Here is a 20,130-nt window from a genome sequence, read left to right as displayed (position 1 = left end):
TGTGCCAAAGTTTTCATCTCGATGCGGTAACGACCAACGATACATGTATACGTAATCCCTGAGCTGAAAGATTAATGAGAGCAGGTAACGCGGTCCAAGAAAATTGCATTCGCGTCCACCGTGATCGTGTTCCATGATAATAACATAATCTCGATTCTATTTTACGAGATATCGGCCACGTTTATCGATTTACGTTTAGAGGAGAAGCTTATTTAATCGATTCTCTTACGCTCGAAACGATTCACTTTTTAAAGTTTTCAAGAAAATCGCTCGGGATCCTTGGATCTTTAAAAAAGAATTGTCAATGATATCGAATTTCCGATTTTAATGATTTTTGGATATTGCAAATCTAATCTCTTTGAAATGGAAGTGGTTAATGTAAATATGGAAAGTAACAACGCATGCAAATACAGAAAATTTGAATTCGGAAATAATTTTAATTTCGATGGAATAAATATTAGATTTTTGTTTTAGTTCAGTAACTCCTTTGAACTTTGATTTGTTTACTGAAAATATTGAATGTACAAAAATGTTTCGAAGATCTTGAACTCTCCTTGGAAGTTCTTCTTCCTTCCATTGATTCTAGAAGAGTTCTCGGGGCCGAAACTTGTGTATCCTTGGAAGAAAAGTGGAGCGAATGAACGTTATCCGAATTGAATATTTTATAATCGAAACATCGGAAGACGTGGAAGATGAAAATAAGGGAAATAAATCAAATCGTAATATTTTCTATTCCCTTATGGAGATCTTCTTCTACAACGAGAAAATGAAGAATACACAGAAGTATAATAGAATATTTAAGTACAAGTAGAATGTATAATATTTAAGTATAAGTAGAATGTAGAAGCAAGAAGAAAAAAGAAAGAATTCAAAAATTAAGTGGAGGATTTACTTTTGAATTTAATACATATTTATTTATATGAATTTTTGTTCTTGCTTTTCTTATATGTGGCGGATACTTTTGATCAAATTATATCGCCATTTGTTTAGGTGGTGTGGTAAACTTAACCTAACCCATAATAGGAAGCGCATATGGTCTCTCTGAAATGACCTGACACATGTGTGACCCAATAAAGACAATATGAACCGTACAGGACTCAACAGAGACGATATTGGGTTCCGTTTAGAGATACTATTGAATATATATAGGATTCGACAGGAATGTTACCAGATACATTGACCTAACGTAAAACGGAATATTAAAAAATGAAGTCTGATAATACGAGCGATCCAATGAAAACTATATTTGACACAATTGCGTAATTTACAAACAAAATTGACCCGTTTAATTATTATTATTAATCTGGTAAATATGACAAGGAATATTTGGTAATATAAAATCCGATACATTGAATGAAACATGATAATAATGATAATGAATAGGAATAATTCGAAAAATTTATAATAATTCTTTAAAATACGTGGGTTTAAGAGGGTTTAAGATATCGCAAGTTTAAAATAGTTCCAAGAACGCAAAATTCCGAAGATCGAAGAATTCAAGAGTTCAACTTTAAGAAACCAAGAACTTGGAAGTCTGAGAATCCAGAAAATCCAAGGTTTCCTCAAACATTCTGGAATCATAAAAAATTCATTATATAAATTCAAGATTCGAGAGTTCAAGAATTTAAAAAACAATTCAAGAATTCGAATTCAAAATCGAAAAATCCGAAAACGATTCAAGGATTGCAAATATTCGAAATATTTTGTAAAATAAAAGAGACTGAGAACAGAAAGATCCAAAAATATAAAAAAAAATTAAAAAATTTTCATATTTAAGGATCTGAAAGTCTAAGATTCCAAGAATTCAAACTTTATTCTTTTTATTCTCAAAAAAATTGGAGAAAAATCTAAATATAAAAAATCCGAAGATTTAAAAATCTGGAAATCTCAAAAATTCGATTTATGTGTTATGAAATCGATCACGATTTATAATTCTTGCAATTTCTCATCCAATATTAAGTTATATCCATTTTAGGCTAGATACATACTTTGTGTACTTCATAAAGTTTGTATATGTTCTCACCAGTCGCGTGTAATATCGTGTCGTGAGAAATTTATATTTTATTTACATAGACCATGTTTACTTTATCACATCGATTCGACGTAATATAGCCTCGTTTACCGAAACTCGTGATATTCACACGATATTTCTTTTCCAAAATTATATATATATATACACTAACCTAATTTTATAAAGATTTAGCACAGATCTTGAAATAAAATAAATTGTATCGAAAAAACGCGTTTAACATTGTTCTTAAAATTAACGTGAAACAACTAACTTTCAGTGAGAGAATAATTCTCTCTTAGAATAGTGTTCCACGTATCCTTAACTGTAAACACATATTTACAATTTACGATATTCATAATCAATACCACTTCGAATCCTTTCTCTTTACAACGTCCATAAAAGATACGAAAAAGGATCGTCAAACGTTTCTTTACATATTTTTTTTCTTCTTCTTCTTCTTTTTTCAACGTTTTACGATCCGTACAGGATCGTATACATTACATCACAAGCGCGTAAATCATTGATATTCAATGATCTATGCAAGAGCTAATTGAGGGGGTCAGAGCCGGTTTTAAAATGAGTCTACATTGTTCGAGAGCACTTAGAAAGTAGTTACCGTAATTATCTCCACCCAGTTAACCGTGATAGACATTTATCGCGTTCAAAGGTGGTTGTAAGTCGTGGCCAGGGAGAAACTTTTAAACCTATGGCCGTGCTCGAAACGTTAACCACCACGCTACGATCTAATTTCCCGTTCACATGTTAAACTTATTACACGATGGAATCCGTAATGGAAAGCAAGATTGCAATGGAGTGGCCCAATTCTTGCTTTTTGTCTTTCTTAATGAAAGTATCGACCGTGCAGATACGTAGGAAAGAAACCAATCCAAACGCCTTTGAATTGAAAATCCGTTTAAAGGGATAATGGTCATGGATAATTCAAACAAATGAACGTGATGGGCGTGATGGACGATGTTTATACATTTTTCGAATATAAATAACGCGGGAGATAACGTAGAAAATGCAAAATCAAAGTTGAAGTAATCGTGTTTGTGATATCAATTTCAACGAATTTTTAATACAGGATCGATATCTCGTATGATGATATGTACAGAAGTTCGCTATGTGACGTTATGTAAATATTTTGAAGATCATAGATCGAAGTTATGGGCTAAAAATCATGTCGAATTTTTTTTTTTTTTAAGAATATTAAAATTAACTAGTATCAAGATAGTAATTAAATTAAACAGCATTAACCGCAAGCCGTAATTTCTACTCAAAAGGAACCATAAAAGAAAATTCAACGTACAACCCTAATTAAGTCTTCAAGTCTCAAGATATCAGACGTCGCTTCTTCGATAATTTAATTTACGACTTTCCTACGTCTTAGCTCGCCTCTGTTTATATCATAGCAAACACACTTTACTCTGTATATTAAAACTGTTTAAAAACCGTGAAAAGCATTTTGCGAGGAAGAAAATTAATTAGTTAATTAATTAGTCTGACGAAGTCTCTCAACGTGCAAATTAGTAATTCGGTAATTCGAATTAAAGCATTATTAGAAAGCTTATATTCCGACTCCACGGATGAAACGATAATTTTTCCACTTTATGAAATCACGGGCCGTTTCACATACGAAAGAAAATCCCCAAGATCCCGTTTTGAATAATGGTACGGTTTCACAGATAGATCTTAATGATCCACTGAGAATCCAGTGCAGCATATTCGATGAGATACGATATATGTTGTCAGGTGGTTTCGATCCTTCATCTTCGAGGGCATGTTAACCTAATTTGCATTCGGTTGTCAAGTACCGTAGTTACATTGGAGCACGTTCAGCGAACGTCTCATTAATCATCATGGACAATCAATATACGGGGCAACGTATTCAAATTCGACTAGTCTGTCGGAACCTTATCAACGATTTCCGTCACGACTTGTATGGACGAAGATTCGAATATAATATAAATAAATATAAATAATATAAATATATCCTAGTAGTAAATCAAATATTATTATATATATAATATTACGATCCAATTTCTAGAAAAATTTCCAAAGTTTCCTCTGTTCTTTTCTCATATTTTTATTCATTACATGTTTCGTTCGGTACTCTGTAACTTCATATTTTTCAAATTTCTATTTTAAAAAGTTTACTTTGTTAAGATCGTTCGAGAAGATAATGCAAAATTTTTGATTTCGTCGCGAGAGAAATCATGGAAACTACATCGGTGAAAGAAAATTGAGAAAAATATATTTGCTCAACGCAACGTGGTGTTACGATAATGCAATAACACGGCTCAACCCTTTTGTGACCGCGTTGCGGTACGCGGCACAGCTTGGGCTCTCGCGCAATTAGGATGGAAAACCACTTTTAGCCACCGCTGAAAGATCCATCTCCGAACGACTGTAAAACGCAATTTCCCCCCTCCTCCGCATTATTACAGCGTTAAATCGCTATTTATTGGCGAATCGAAAACTCGACAATCGTTATTGGAAAGGAAAAAAAGAAAACAACAACACACCATGATGATTTTCCAAAGGGGATGGAAGCGCGGTTCTTCCACGTTACGACGCCGCGAGAGCGATAAAGACGGAGAAGGACACCGGGAAGAAAGGATGGAGGGGAAAAAAAAAAATAAAAGATAACAAGGGAGAGTGGCGGGAGATCGTTCTTTCGAGTTGGCGAAGCGCAAAAAGGATTTTCTCGTGCTGGAACCTCTCAGAGTGGCTCGAGACGTTTCGCCTTGAAAAGGCGTTTCTCGTGTATTAGACCTCTTTCTAGCATTGACTCGCGTGGATACGGTGCACGTACAATCTCGATCGATACACCATTTTGCCGGAGAGAGAAAGAAACTTGTCGTGACATAACGTGACCGTTTTTTTTTTTTTTTTTTTTTGATATGAATCTTCTTCTATTGAAGTTATTTACATCGCTGACTAATAAATTTATTGTCTGTAAATTAAATTTACTTTATCTCTGATATCGCTATTGGAAAATTGATTGATAACGCTTCTGAGTGATATTTAGAGAATTGGTATGAAGTATATTTTTGATAAATATTCAGAATAGGAAGATTTCAATGACTTTGAATGATAATCTTGATAATATATTTCAAGATCGTTGAAATTAGAGATGATTGTTATTTTAGATAATTACTTTTTTATCTCCAATTCGTAATGAATTGAAAATTGTACGTGTCATATAGATATAAAAAAAAGTTTGGTATTTCAATTAAAAAATTAAAGATGATTTGTTCCTTGTTAAATATAATAAGCAGAGAGTATAGCATTTAAGCAGAATGTATTTGAATATGAATAGAATATACATGTAAAATGAGCATGGAGATGAATACGATGAATTTGAATAGAAATCTGTCTCTTATCACTTAAATATCAATTATGTAAATTTTACTTTGAATATTTTGTTCCCTCTTCCATGTATCAAATATTTTTCATTCCATTTAATTTTTGTACGTTTAAATTTTCAATAATTGCATAGAATTTGTGATAAAAAAATTTATTGCTGGGAGAAAAATACTGTAATAATGAAAAAACGATTAATCAATAAACAACGTCCTGTTAATAAACTCATTGAACTCAAATATTTTTGAACATTACCGGAGGGCACAAGTTCGCACAGGCGTGTATCATAGTTGGTAGGCCTTTGGTTTCCAAAGTGTTCGCTCCCGATGCATTGTCCCAATTCGATCATGAATATCACAACCTACACTCAAAGGCGGTAGACCCAAGCTTCATCGAAATCGACTCAGGAATAAACGTTGTTGTGAACTGTTACCCTTGCTTGCCAATAGAACGTGGCTCAAAGAGAAGGCTGAAGAAGAAGCTCGTGGTATTTCGTTTGACCGTATTGTTGCCCTGGCATTGCTTTGACAATAGAACTACGTCTTCGAGCAAAAGAAAAAAAAAAATAAAAAAAAAAAAAAAAGGAAAAAGAGATACGCCAAAAAAACACGACACAGTTTTGGATCTTTTTCAACGAGGAAACGGTGTCCTAGTTATTGTTAACAGTTTTGTAATTAAATTGTAGTTTCTTCTGACGTTCAGAAATATCGATTTCCACAGTTTGAGAACAAAGGAATTTCCTCCTACACGATGTTGCGTGTTCCTATGCCTTCGTGTTTCACTAGATTGCGGGACGAAGAGAAAATAAAAAAAGGGTGGTGCAGCTTCTCTAAGATATCCCTGCGTGCTCTCAAATCAGGCGAAATCACATTTTTCGTTGGCCTTCCACAGGTTCGTTTAATGCGCCATTTATACGTAGTCGTATCACGAATTCACAAGGATGGATATTTTTTTTTTCTTCCGAGAAAATTAAATTTTCAAAGTTTGAAGAGATTTCGCGTCGATATTAAAAAGTGACGAGTCACGAAAATGTGGTTTTCAAAAATTTTATATAAGATAGTGAAGCGAAATCAAAGTAACTCGATTCTACTTTGATTTTTCTTTCATATTTTTCTCTTTTCCCCGAGAAAAATATCTTCTCATCTGAAGTGGATCATGGAGTTTCCCGGAACGAAACGAGAGAGCGATCTGCAAATTAGATCTACGTTCCATCCTTACATTCTTTCTCCAGTGATAGGTGTAACTTTGAAATAAACGAGAGACTTAAAGTGACACAGCAGTATAGAAATAGCAACTCGAACAATATTCAATCGATAACATCGTAACAACTATGTATACCTGTTCAAAGCTCTAGCTTTGATGAACGAGTTTCTCGAAGTCGCTAGAATACAAATAACTCGTAAATTCTTGCGCAAACATGGCAAATATCAACAGAAAGAAAACATCCAACCTATATTTTCATATATATATATATTATTATTCCTCTTGTTGTGTACATGTTCAATATTGAATACTTCAAAGTATTCTGTTCTAATGCAATGTTTTAGAAACGTGTCTTTTTCGTGTTCATTTTATAACTAATGTTATCGAAATATTTTTATTGCAATCGTTTAATCAGATTGGATGAAAGATTGGATGAATCGAAGTGTACATTGAATTAAAATTTGATAGATAGTATGAATGCATTGATAATTAATATCATAAAGGATACTTTTATTATCGAGATACGTTATTATTATTGGTAAAAGAAAAGAAGATGAAGGTTTACGAGAAAGGTTTACGAGAAAGGAAGAAATTCCATTGTGATAATTGTAAACATATTTGTATCCAATCTTTGTAAAGAATAAAACGTTTAAGAATATAGATTCAAATTTATAAATTTGTCTTGAATGATAAAGATGCTAATGTTTGTCGTAGAACTGTTAAAGCTGACGTCCAAGCTAGTCCAAGTTAGGATCAATCGAGGAGCTTAGCGGAAAAGTGGTACAAGTGCATCTTCTTTCCAAGAAAGGAGGACATGTAAAACTCTATTTATCTAGACGGTTCTATTATTCCCCAAGACATTCTAAACAAGATTCGAAAAATATTTCCACGCTTCAAAATATACAGATACTTTTCTGCGATCGAACTTCAACCTCACCCAACTTCACTTTTCTTAAATCTTCTCTCTTGACCTCTTTTCCTAGTAATAAATTAGACCTTATTCTCTAGATCCCTAAAATCCCCTATCCTCCAATCCCACACCTACTCAACTTTACTTAAAAATTATTTTAAAAACTCGTACAACTCTCGAAATATTTTCTTCCTCTGTTAATTATATTATGTTTTTCACCATCACTTGTACCCAATATATTCTTATCAATATTTCAATTTTCCCCTATATTTCGCTCCATATCTACACTAGCTTCGTTTTGATCGACGACTAGTGAATCTGAACTGACAAGGGGTACATCATCGATTTGTCAACGTTTGCTGAACGATTCCCCAGACTGTCATCACGCGATGTTTCAGACGATTGGTTTGCCACGTACATTATGCGCGTCGCTATTGATTATCACGAGTTTCTGACATTTGGTGGGAAATGATACGCGCGGCCATTAGAACGAACGGGGGCCAGGTCGGCTCGATTTCCGGATTTGCAGCAAGAGAGAGAGAGATAGCTAATCGCTAACCATTCTATCGGCCATCTTTTATCGATCTCCAGTTCAAATTTTTTCTTCCCTCCACCTTCCCTATCTTACCTATCTTAATGCCTGGCGTGCACGACGTTGATTTCCTCTCCTAGAAACTTAGGTTCTCCAAAAGAAAAACTTGGGATTTCCTAAAGAAGGAAGAATGGGGGAAGAAACACGCGATTGGAATCGTGATCTCGAGAATAGAATAGTAACTATCTCTATCGAGATGTAACGTAATTCACTTCGAATATGTATAATTTGAAGAAAAAAAAAATTTTAAGATTTCGATTAGGAAATCTGTGTTATCGGTGTGAAAAGATTCGAGGTTTTCAGATACTGCAATTCCATGTATTTTGATCGTACGTGATGTATATTCATACAGGAATAGGGGGGACGATTGCGTGGAACTAGAAGATATTGGCAATGTTCAGGACTCTCGGAATACAAAAGGGATCCTTGAACAGGATTATAATTAATGCAAGGATAGTAGTTCCTCTGGAAGTCTAGGAATGTTGATTCTAGGAATCGCGAACTCACTTTCCTCCCCTCCCACGAAAATATCTTCGCAGGATCTTCGACGTCCTTGAGACTTGAGAGATTGGTACAATCGCGGAGAAACACGTAATACGAATCTTAGCAGTTCTCGTCCAAATTATATTTTTTCCATTTTGATTATTTTATTTCAAATACGAGCAATGAAAGCTCGATTTAAGCAAATTTTCGTCATTCCCGAAAAATGTACAAGACTTTCTTTATATTTAAAAGAAATACAATTTAATATTCATTAGTTTTTAAATATACAAACTGCTCCATTTCTTTTCCAAACATTGTAAATTTATTTTACTATTAAAAGAAAAAGAGAAAATCAAACGTGAGTGTATAATAAACGTATATTTTCCACGGATAACGAAAAATACAGGGATAAAATTATTCCAATCGCGGTCAATCACGCGCCGATTAATCATCTCATAACTCGTTTGAGATTTTGTCAATCTAAAAAAAAATACATGCGAAAGTTATAATTACAATACGTAGCAACTATTTGGCAAAGCGAAATCGTTGGAGATTAGAAGCACTCGGCTGTAACGATCGGAATTTTTATTTGTTTCATTCTTCTTTTTGCCCGCTCTTTATCACAGGGTTGGAGGGATTCGAGTAATTCGTCGGTGGCCGCCTCGTCAGCAAAATTACGCCCGCATTCAACCCGTTGTGACGTAGAGCTCGTTGGAAACGAGAGATTCGAACGGTTCTATGCTGATTTCCTTTTTTTGCTTTTTTTAATTGCTCCATTTATTGGTACACACACACACACACAAACACATATACACAGAGATCGTTCAAATTTTTCGGATAAAAAGAGATATTAAGAAATGGTCTTGGACCAATCAATATTTTTCATCACGCGTTTCTTTACGATTTTAAGGTAGAAAAACAATCTTGTATATATTCGATCGATGTTTATGAATTAAAACGATATTTTCATTTGAAGAAAGAATTTTTTCATTGGAATTTTTTAAAAATATTTCTTAATTTTAATATAGTCCATTTTTGATCGATGAAATTGTAACGACTTTAAGGATGTAAATGAGAATCATATAAATCATATTTTTTCTTGAAATTGTATTTGAAAATTGATTGTTGTAAACTTTTCGATAATGTATCAATCAATTTCTTCTAAAGTTTTATAATTATTATGATATTTGTCAAAATTTTCTTATTCCTTTTTCGTTACGTGAATAAATTTAATAGCGGTTTACGATAGACATTCTCATATCTTCCCGAAACAGAACGTTGTATATATAAAAATTTTACCCGACAATTTCACATTTGAAAAATCGTCTGAAAAGTATATACTCCCGAGTAAAAAATGCATAAGATCTACAAAGAAAAATGACAACGCTCGAGAAGTGTACGAATGGCCGAAGCCGAGATCCGCTTCTGGAAAATACAAATAGCTGAAGTCACGATCCCCTTCTTGAAATTTCCATGAGATTATATTTGCCCGTCGCAGGATGCTACCAGATATTTCGTATTCCCTTGAAACAGGTGGAATCGGGTAACAACTAAATAATTAATGAAATCGGGGTAAACTGCTTGGAAAGAAAATGCATTTGGAGAATAATTCGAGGAGAAACGCGGCAGAAATTTGAAGGAAAAATCGTTGAAACGTCTAAGAAAATCTTCCATTTTCGAGTAACGTTTCGAACTCGATCGCGAATCTCGTTGCTGGAATTGTTATTGCGATTTCGAGAAACGAGTAATTGCGAGGAAATTCGATTGGCGAGGAAAAAAAAGAAAAAAAAAAAAAAAGAGCGCACCGATAAACCGAGGGATTGTTCGCCAGATGCGGTTTTTACAACGGCGAGGATTTATATGACGGAAGTTTTCTGCAAATGTGGTCGGATAGCAGTTGAAAGAACATTTTAACGAATGTGTTGTCGCGGGATTTTTCGCGGTCTCCCCTGTAATTAAATCTGATATTGTTCGTTATAAAATCACGAATTCAGAAATAACACGTGGATGTATAAAAGTCGTATAAAATACCGTTTTATCCACGATCAATAAGTCGTAGTTACATTTTATTGCCGGATAAAAGAAGTAGAAATTAGTTGTGTACGATTTATTACGTTATACATATATATTCTTGATAATGAAAATGTGTTATCTTATTTGTTGAATGATATTATTAACAATATAGAACAATATAAAAGAAACGACATATAAACTGTGTAATCCTTTTAATACATTCTTATAACATTATACTCAAACTTTTGAATATAGAACAAAACTTCGCAATTTAATTAAATTTTGCCCCGGTTCAAAGCTATTTCTTATTTCCAGGCCGCCTATACATTCAAAATTACGGCTAGCTAGTTCGTGCAAAACTTTGACTCTGTTACACTAGTCCAAAATTTCTCTCCTTAAATCCTTATCTTCGAAAATCCCGCAAACCCGCCTAAAATCACATCCCAAACTAAAACAATCGAAACATCCGAAGAGGCGCCAATTACACCCCCACCCCGCCCGACATCGATCCATCCGAACACCTAAGAGTAAGTGCCTAGCCTATAGGTCACTTCTGACCTACATATCCCCAAGATCTGTTCAAAACCTAGAGCGCCTAGGTCAGCGTTCGAACGTTCATTTGAATGAGGCAATTTCTACCCTTTCCCCTTTATCGGGCAAAGAAGATCAACTTTCACCCGATCCAAAAATTTTCACTCCATCCAAGAATTTTCACACGATCCAAGAATTTTCATTGAATCCAAAAATTTTTACCTGATTCAAGAATTTTCATTCGATCTAAGAATTTTCATTCGATCCAAGAATTTTCACACGATCCAAGAATTTTCATTTGATCCAAGAATTTTCATTCAATCCAAGAATTTTCACACAATCCAAGAATTTTCACACAATCCAAGAATTTTCATTCCATCCAAGAATTTTCATTTAATCCAAGAATTTTCATTTAATCCAAGAATTTTCATTCGATCCAAGAATTTTCACACGATCCAAGAATTTTCATTCGATCCAAGAATTTTCATTCGATTCAAGAATTTTCACACGATCCAAGAGTTTTCACTCCATCCAAGAATTTTCACTCCATCCAAGAATTTTCATTTAATCCAAGAATTTTCATTCAATCAAAGAATTTTCATTCGATCTAAGAATTTTTACCTGATCTAAGAATTTTCACACAATTCAAGAATTTTCATTCGATCCAAAAATTTTTACCTGATCCAAAAATTTTCATTCGATCCAAGAATTTTCACACGATTCAAGGATTTTCATTCCATCCAAGAATTTTCATCCGATCCAAGAATTTTCACCCGATCCAAAAATTTTCATTCGATCCAAGAATTTTCACACGATCCAAGAATTTTCATTCGATCCAAGAATTTTCATTCGATCCAAGAATTTTCACACGATCCAAGAATTTTCATTCGATCCAAGAATTTTTATTCGATTCAAGAATTTTCATTCCATCCAAAAATTTTTACTCCATCCAAGAATTTTCACTCCATCCAAGAATTTTCACCCGATTGAAGAATTTTTACTCATAACTGCCGTATGTATGTGCGTATTGTATCCGACAAAACCGAAAAAATGGCCGTGCACGGAAGAGGTCCAATTTCTACGATATATCTCTTCCAGACGTGGACGTGAGCACGTTTTTCGATCAGCTTGGGCAGCAGGTGATTTATACAGCTTGCGTTGGTCTACTGGAACGAGCGTTCCGCTGCCTTGGGAACAATCTGACAGCGTTCCTGACCACTCTCGACGGCGTGAACGACGTGGTGCAACATCAGTCCGGATCCGAAGCGGAGGCAGAGTTCGTATGCATCGCCACGCCGGAAGCGATCGAGCTCCATTTCACGACAGATCACCCTTCTGTCGCGTATTTACTGGTTGGAAGTCTGAAAGGTATCGCAAGACAGTTTTACAACGACGATGCCAATGTATACATTCTACCCGATCCCTACAATACGAAATTTTTTAGGTAAGTTTCCCGCGAATCTTACAAAATTCTATATTATTATATCGATTGTCTCTAAGTAAAATATTATTGTACGAAATATTCGAGGATATTATACGAAATAATAGGATATTAAGAATAAATAAAAGAATCAAAAGGTTTATATAGAATTTCGTAAAGTTTGTAAGTTTTATTTAAAAGGTAGAAGAATACGTAGAATCTTCAAAAAGATGAAAAAAATATTAAGTAGAGTAATTTAATGTGCATTATGCAAATTATAAAACAAATCAATTAAAGATATGCCAATATTCGTTTAACTTGTAGTATAAATCTAATAATTCTTTCCTCTCTTTCTTCTTTTTTTTTTTTTTCAAGTTCAGCTCATTCGCATAATAATGAGAAAAATTGTACGTGACCAAGTTAAAGGATGAATATTTTTTTATAGATATTTTTTACACTTTGTTACAATCCATATAGAGATGAAATGAGCGTGTGTACATGCCGTGTGTTTAAATATAGAAATTTTAATATAGTTCGTATGCAAACTGGTGTATACCAAATATATGGAAAAGATGGAAAGGGCGAAATTTAATCCGAAAAGCGGTTTAATTACTTTTTATTCCGCTTCGATTATATCGTTGAAACGAAGATACGCGCATTCGAAATCTGGCCGATTGCCGATTCATTGATCTCAAAGCGACGCGTTTGAAACGTATGATAAGCATCGATCTAGCTCTACGTTGAAAAGAACAATATTTAGTATTTACGCGTTCGATACGTAAGCCGTGTTGACATCGTTCAATTTACATACCGATATTGAAAGAATTCTAGGAATCGCTCTACTATGAAGTGGACAAATAACGATGTTTGCCGACATTTAAATCGTAAACACACGAATTTATCGATTTTAAAGAGTTCATTACACATTCGACAATGATAAAAAATTCTATTAAACTGTAATTCTGTAAAACTGGCGAATGGGAAATTCTCTTATTCCTCGATTCTCTTACTCCCTAAGAAGAGCCTTTCTTCAAGAGTTCTGAGATTAGTTTCTGGATTAGACTTAATTAACGTATTCCTTTAAGAATAATTTTTATTCTTAAAGATTACGTATTAGAAAATTAAGAGCATTTTAATAGAATGAGAGATTCGAATCAACTTTGAAGTATAAGGAAAGTCACCTTACTTTTCTAATATATATAAATTTATTATATATAATATAAATTTATTAAATATAAATTATTAAATAATTTATTAAATATAAATTTTGTTAAAGAATTATATGAAAGAATTACCCTTAAAGGCATTCTGTATCGTACACTTGTAATAATTTAACGAATTATTTGACAGGTATCGTATCACTCCAGAACTCTACAGCGAGCATTTGGTAGTACCAGAGATCGACGACAATCTGGAGACCTCCCTGTTCCGTCCATTGTCGACCGAAGCCACGGATCTTCGTATGGGGGTAGCGAGTTTTTGCAAAGCATTTCCATGGCATTTCGTGATTGATCGGCAATTAGAGCTCGTGCAGCTTGGAGTCGGATTCATGAGGATTTTCGGCCATCATCTAAACCGTTTGGGAAGAGAAATATCGACGTATTTCACCTTTACACGGCCATGCGGAATTACTTTGACCTTTCACGAGATATTGAAACGTGCGAACACGCTCTTCGTCCTCACCCTCCAAAGACCTCAGGATGTCGATAAATATCCAGCAGAGGTACGTGAATACATTACCCTTATCGGGAGATCAGTAATGTTGTTACACGTTTTAACAAACGTTTGTCGCATGTGTCCACGTATGCGAGTGAAAAAAATCGAGCTTTTAATTTTCGAGAATCAAGGTGGTGATGGTAATTTCCATTTCAAATGAATATTCTGATTTTCTCGTTTCCCGAAATAAAAGAATCCAATGCTTTTTTTTTTTTTTCACTCTCGTTGAAATAAGAGAGAAAATCGAATCGATTCGTAGAATAGAAAATTATATAACAGATTTGAAATTTTTAGGTCGAATTGAATCTTTTTTTTTTTAATGAAGATTGGCATACAATTTTATTTATCGATAGAAAATTATATTGCGTTGTAAGATTCTTCATTTAAAATGCTCGAATATTATACATTATCCTTACATAAGAAATAGCAATTCTCATCGAATTTTTAAAATAGTTAACCGATAAGATTTCAATTATTTTCAGGGTTTAGAGATGAAAGGTCAAATGGTCCATTGTCCGGAATCAGATTCCATCCTGTTCGTGAGTTCACCATTTTTGAATGGCTTGGAAGGATTAACTGGCCGAGGACTTTTTATATCCGATATTCCATTACACGACGCTACGAGAGACGTTATCCTGGTGGGGGAACAGGCTAGGGCACAGGTATAATAAAATTCACGTATCATCTTTTTCTGGTATCGTAGCATTTATATTTATAGAATTCATACAATGGGTAATATTATCCGTTCCGTTAAACGATGCATTATGTTTGGAGCGGGACGAGAGAGATTTTCAGCGTGCAATTTCATATCTCGATGAAAATTTTATTTGTGGATAAATCTCGTAAAATATTCATTGGGATTTTCAATTGGAGTAGATTTAATATCGTGCATTTTAAAAAACGCGTCTCTTCGAAAAGATTTTGAATCCTCGAGTTAGAGGGCGTTAGCGTGCAGAGTGTGCATTTCAGATGGCGTTAGTGTTCAATGGGTTGAATTAAACATACGTTGATAAAGTCGTTCTTTGATGATCATAAAAAAATAAACTTATCAGTAGGAAAACGATACACAACTATATTCTTTTTTTACAGGAAATTTTTAAATGAATTTTGCACGAATATACAACTAATTATTAATTTTTGAAAGCACAGGGATTTTTCTATTAAACTTTATTCATTGATTATATTGATATATAACATTGATATATAACTTAATAACTCGTTTAAATATTTTTTCTTTTTTTTCTTATTTACAAATTGTTTAATTAATCATGCATAAATGTAGTATGAAATAAAATAAAAGTTTCTCCCGTAGGATGGTTTGAGAAGACGAATGGATAAATTGAAAAGTTCCATAGAAGAGGCAAATCTTGCTGTGTCTGCAGAAAGAGAAAAGAACGTCAGCTTGCTTCATCTTATATTCCCTCCAGATATAGCGAAACGTTTATGGTTGGGTAAATATTTCAATTTGAAACTGAGAAAAGTTCCTTTGCATTCAAATAATTTTCCCTTTCTTATAATTATCTGTTAGGAGTTATAATTTTGTTCCAATTGAATTTTTACTTTCAGGAGAAACAATCGAGGCAAAAACTTATCCTGAGGTAACGATGCTTTTCAGCGATATCGTCGGTTTCACGGAAATTTGTTCCACCGCGACACCGATGATGGTCATTAACATGCTTCAAAATCTTTACGAACAGTTCGACTCGTTTTGCGGTCAGTTGGATGTTTATAAGGTGCGAATTTTATTTTATTTTCTATTAAATTATAATAACTTCTATTCGATATTGTAACGTCAAGTTTCCTTTATTAATTAAAATCAAAATTTTAGGTGGAAACAATCGGAGACGCTTATTGCGTGGCATGTGGCCTCCATCGTGACACTTATATTCATGCACAGCAAATAGCTTGGATGGCCTTAAAAATGATACAAGCATGTTCTCATCATCTAACTCACAAGGGCAAACCAATTAGGGTAAGATTATCAAATAGGGTAAGATAATCAATTTATTCTTTCCCTTTCAAACAGATAATATACATTAAGATACAAACAGTTAAAAGTAATTTAATTTTAATCTTAAAATAATATTGATTTATATTTTACAATTCTCTGACATTTAAGTTAGATTAATTTCTAAAATTATTAAAACTTTTCCTATTTGAATTATTTTGATCGTTATAATACAGAGATAAGTAAATGCAGTTAACTTTAAAAGCAAAAGTTATACCAAATATTAAAAGTTATACCCAATAATTTAATAATTTAAGTTAGTAATTTATCACTTTGTATCAATTTACATTTTGTATAATTGAATATCAAGTTGTTAAAGTTTTTAAATTTTCTTGTTGTATTTACAATGCCTTGGAAAAAGAATATTATCACTTTTAGATAATATAATAAATATAAAATTGAAAATTAATATATTAAACTGTATTTCTATCTTTTTAGATGCGTATTGGAATTCACACTGGAATGGTATTAGCGGGTGTTGTTGGGAAAAAAATGCCAAGGTATTGCCTTTTCGGGCACAATGTTACCTTAGCTAATAAATTCGAATCTCTAAGCGAACCACTTCGTATACACGTTAGTCCAACGACGTATATGTAAGTAATATTTATCTCAATTTTTATTATAATAATCCAAAAATTTATTTCTTCGACTTATTTATCATTCCAATAAATTAACTATATAAAACAATATTAAAAAAATATTGACACGTTCTATTATTTAATATTATCATAAAGTAAATTTCACATAACTGACATTGTCGTCTGTTTATGACAGCTTATTGAAATATCCTATATCAGGATTCGATTTGGAACCACGACAGAAAGAATTTCTGCCCAAGGAATTCCCAGCTAACATAGAAGGAACGTCTTATTTCCTGAACGATTACAAGCACAAGGACGTGGATGCGACTCTACCGTTGGATCTGCATATTCAGAGCGCGATCAGGGAATACAGTCTTGGAAGCACTGTGTAGATATTTAAATAATAAAAAAGAACCATTCCAACGAATGTGCGTCGTTCGTGAATGTCGCTGTACCAATTGCTACTCTGTCCATAATAACAACAATTTCTCGGTAAACGTCTGTTCTCCAATCAATTCACAAAACTGGCACCGTGTAACGACGCTGATTCTAACCAGCCTAAACAGCCGATTACCTGGCCCGATAATATTTATACGCAGAGTTTTAGGTTACAATTATATACTTATGATTATATGAGCAAATAAATCTGTATGATAATTCGTCTAATTATTTTATTCTTAACGAATATTACGTAAAGTGCACCATCTAATGTGACCGTTTAGATTAATTTTCTTACTCCTTGAATCGATTCTTTGTATTATAATCATTATTTCGTTGCATAAAGAGAATTATTAAGTTATTCTTAAGTCCGTCGAATTCGAAGTTAAAGAGAAATTAAAGATCAGTGAAAAAAAAACTTTGTATTGCTTCACTAACAACAAAAATACTCACATTAAATGATTATTCAACCTATGTATAATTTATATTTAATAATTCTTCTAAACTAAAGTTAGAAATCAATAATTTCTTTATCGTATGCATACAATATTTCTTTATCTAATTAAAATTGTTAAGAAATAAAGAATTTAATTTCAATTTCCTTTCATCCTAAATCGGTCCAAATTTAAAACATTTAATTTTGTTAATCCAACTTTTTTGCAGTCAATTTTTATCAGCAAATAATATCTCAATTCCCATTTTCAACATCGAGAAATGGTTACCGCTAGTCGATACTGTCGCAATCTTTTTCTCTTCTTTATCTAACCCTTTGAAGCCAGTCGGTCTCTTTCATTTCTTGATAAACCTCGCTCTAGACTCGAATCTTGCACAACACCGATCTTTATTCTCCGAAATAATAGCTATTCGTATTCCTTAACGAGGCAGCCGGTTATCATAACGAATTGTTGTTGTCACATTGCGTCCGATCATAGCTTTTTCTTTTCCCTCTCTTTGCTCTGCACGAGTGTGTTCTACCGGTGGCGCATTTTTCCTGGAAACATTACTTATTTACCATGAAACGTTACGTTCCCGTGAACACGTCCGTTCCGCTTTCCTTCCCGGCGGTTTTTCTAGATTTCAGACGTTTATCGGTGACGTTAATATACTCGGATGCCGTTTTATTTGGCTGAATTCCATTGTAGGTGAGAAAGAAAGATGAAACGAAAAGGAAAACGAATGGAATAACGAGTGGAACAATTATATTTAATTGTAACATTAAAAACTTACGAACTGCACATCTATGTTGGATCAGTTTCTAATTTAATTACGTTCCACGATGGTTAATTATGTATGAACTCTCTTGGCGAATAATGAGATGGCAGAGAATTGGATGTATTCTTTTGTAAAATTCCAAGATGAAAATTTATTTTTCTCGCGAGAGATGGTTCTAAAAAAAATATTGGACATCTGCTTTTTTTTATTGATTATCATCCATATTGAAAAGATGAAAATAACTTTCAGCAAAGTTGGAAAAAAATTGGAAATTGGAGGATGTGGGAATAAATTTTTAAAAATAACTTTTATAATAAAAAGGTAACGGGATATCCGATATTATAATTATCAATATTTTCAAAAAAAATATTCGAGAGAATAAGAAAAATATATATTTAATTTCAAATAATTGAAAAATTTTGATTAATACGGAATCATTGAACAACTTATTTGATTTTAAAATTGCTTTTTATTTATAAATAATAAATAACGAAAATTCTCTCTCTATGATGTTCAATTAAAAACTTTTGATATTAAGTATTGTTTGATAAATATAACAAGGAGATATTTTATTATAATTTTATAAGGCATTTACAAATCGTAAATTCAATAGCTTTTTTTTTTTTTTGGTTATTGAACTGTTATTGAACAAATTCAATTTTAATAAATTCTCTTAACATCATTGTCATTATTTTTGGATCTTCTTGCTCGAGATTTTTGAGTTTTCGATATGAACACATATTTTCCGCATTTGATAGAATTTACTTTTCATTTCGGACAATAATTAAAATATATTGATAATCAATGTATATAACATAGTGAACATTTGAATACGATACAATTAATTGCATTAAGAATTAAAATGAAAATAACAGCTTATTGTAAATAAAATATATATTGACATATTACGAAGTAATAAAATATAATGTAACTAAATTACATTTAGGGAAAGTTCTCTATAATTCACTTTAAAATTTAATTTCAATTTTAATCAATTTATATACAATTTCATTGTACGATTTTCCTCGATTTTATTATTGTTAAACTTTCTTTTAAAACATCACCCATATCAAAACGAAATTTAACACAAAAATACGAAAACGATGAAGAATTAATCACAGTCTTGCAATACATCATATTATTACATCATTATTAATTTCTCATAATATAATGAAACGAGGAGTTTCGTTTCGATAATAATCTGATTAAAACTATGAAGAACATTTTCAATAATTAATCATAAACTAATCTCTTATAAACAATTACAAAATTCCATTACTTAAAAATTCATTTACTCGTCAAATAATAGATCGCTTAACGTTTAACGATAACGTTAACAAAATATAATAACGCGATGATCTATCACACTTTCATAAATTAACTGTTCGAGCAAACTTTACTTTCGAAATTTAGAAACGATGGCGCACGATGGATCAAAGTTTCCGGTACCCGCGGGAATAGGCAATCACGTGGCGGATCGAAAGGTCCCTGCACCGGCTCGTATTGTTCCGGCTTTTTGGCGCATGGTGCACGTGTTATTTCATCGGTGACCACAAAAGAAAACGGAGGCGTGTACAGCGTGTAAAAACTAAAAAGCCGGAAAAAGAAAAGAAATTACAAAAGAACAGGCACCGGTTGCCTGTTAA

General features: G+C 32.9%; 1 protein-coding gene across 1 annotated transcript in view; it reads left to right on the top strand.

Moving 5' to 3' along the window:
* The window catches only part of LOC122718727 (head-specific guanylate cyclase), a 51,560-nt gene extending 33,844 nt beyond the window's left edge, over window positions 1-17,716 (top strand). The window contains exons 4-11 of the mRNA XM_043944019.1: window positions 12,208-12,553; window positions 13,880-14,252; window positions 14,728-14,907; window positions 15,558-15,696; window positions 15,812-15,978; window positions 16,074-16,217; window positions 16,692-16,846; window positions 17,028-17,716. Of these exons, the coding sequence (XP_043799954.1) occupies window positions 12,208-12,553; window positions 13,880-14,252; window positions 14,728-14,907; window positions 15,558-15,696; window positions 15,812-15,978; window positions 16,074-16,217; window positions 16,692-16,846; window positions 17,028-17,226 (1,703 nt within the window). The 3' untranslated portion in view covers window positions 17,227-17,716. The remainder of the gene's footprint in view (window positions 1-12,207; window positions 12,554-13,879; window positions 14,253-14,727; window positions 14,908-15,557; window positions 15,697-15,811; window positions 15,979-16,073; window positions 16,218-16,691; window positions 16,847-17,027) is intronic.
* Window positions 17,717-20,130: the final 2,414 nt, after the last annotated feature.

This window comes from Apis laboriosa, unplaced genomic scaffold (genome assembly GCF_014066325.1).
Source record: "Apis laboriosa isolate Shangri-la unplaced genomic scaffold, ASM1406632v1 scaffold68_cov148, whole genome shotgun sequence".
Taxonomy (NCBI): Eukaryota; Metazoa; Arthropoda; class Insecta; order Hymenoptera; family Apidae; genus Apis; species Apis laboriosa.
This window is presented reverse-complemented; position numbering and strand designations above follow the sequence as displayed.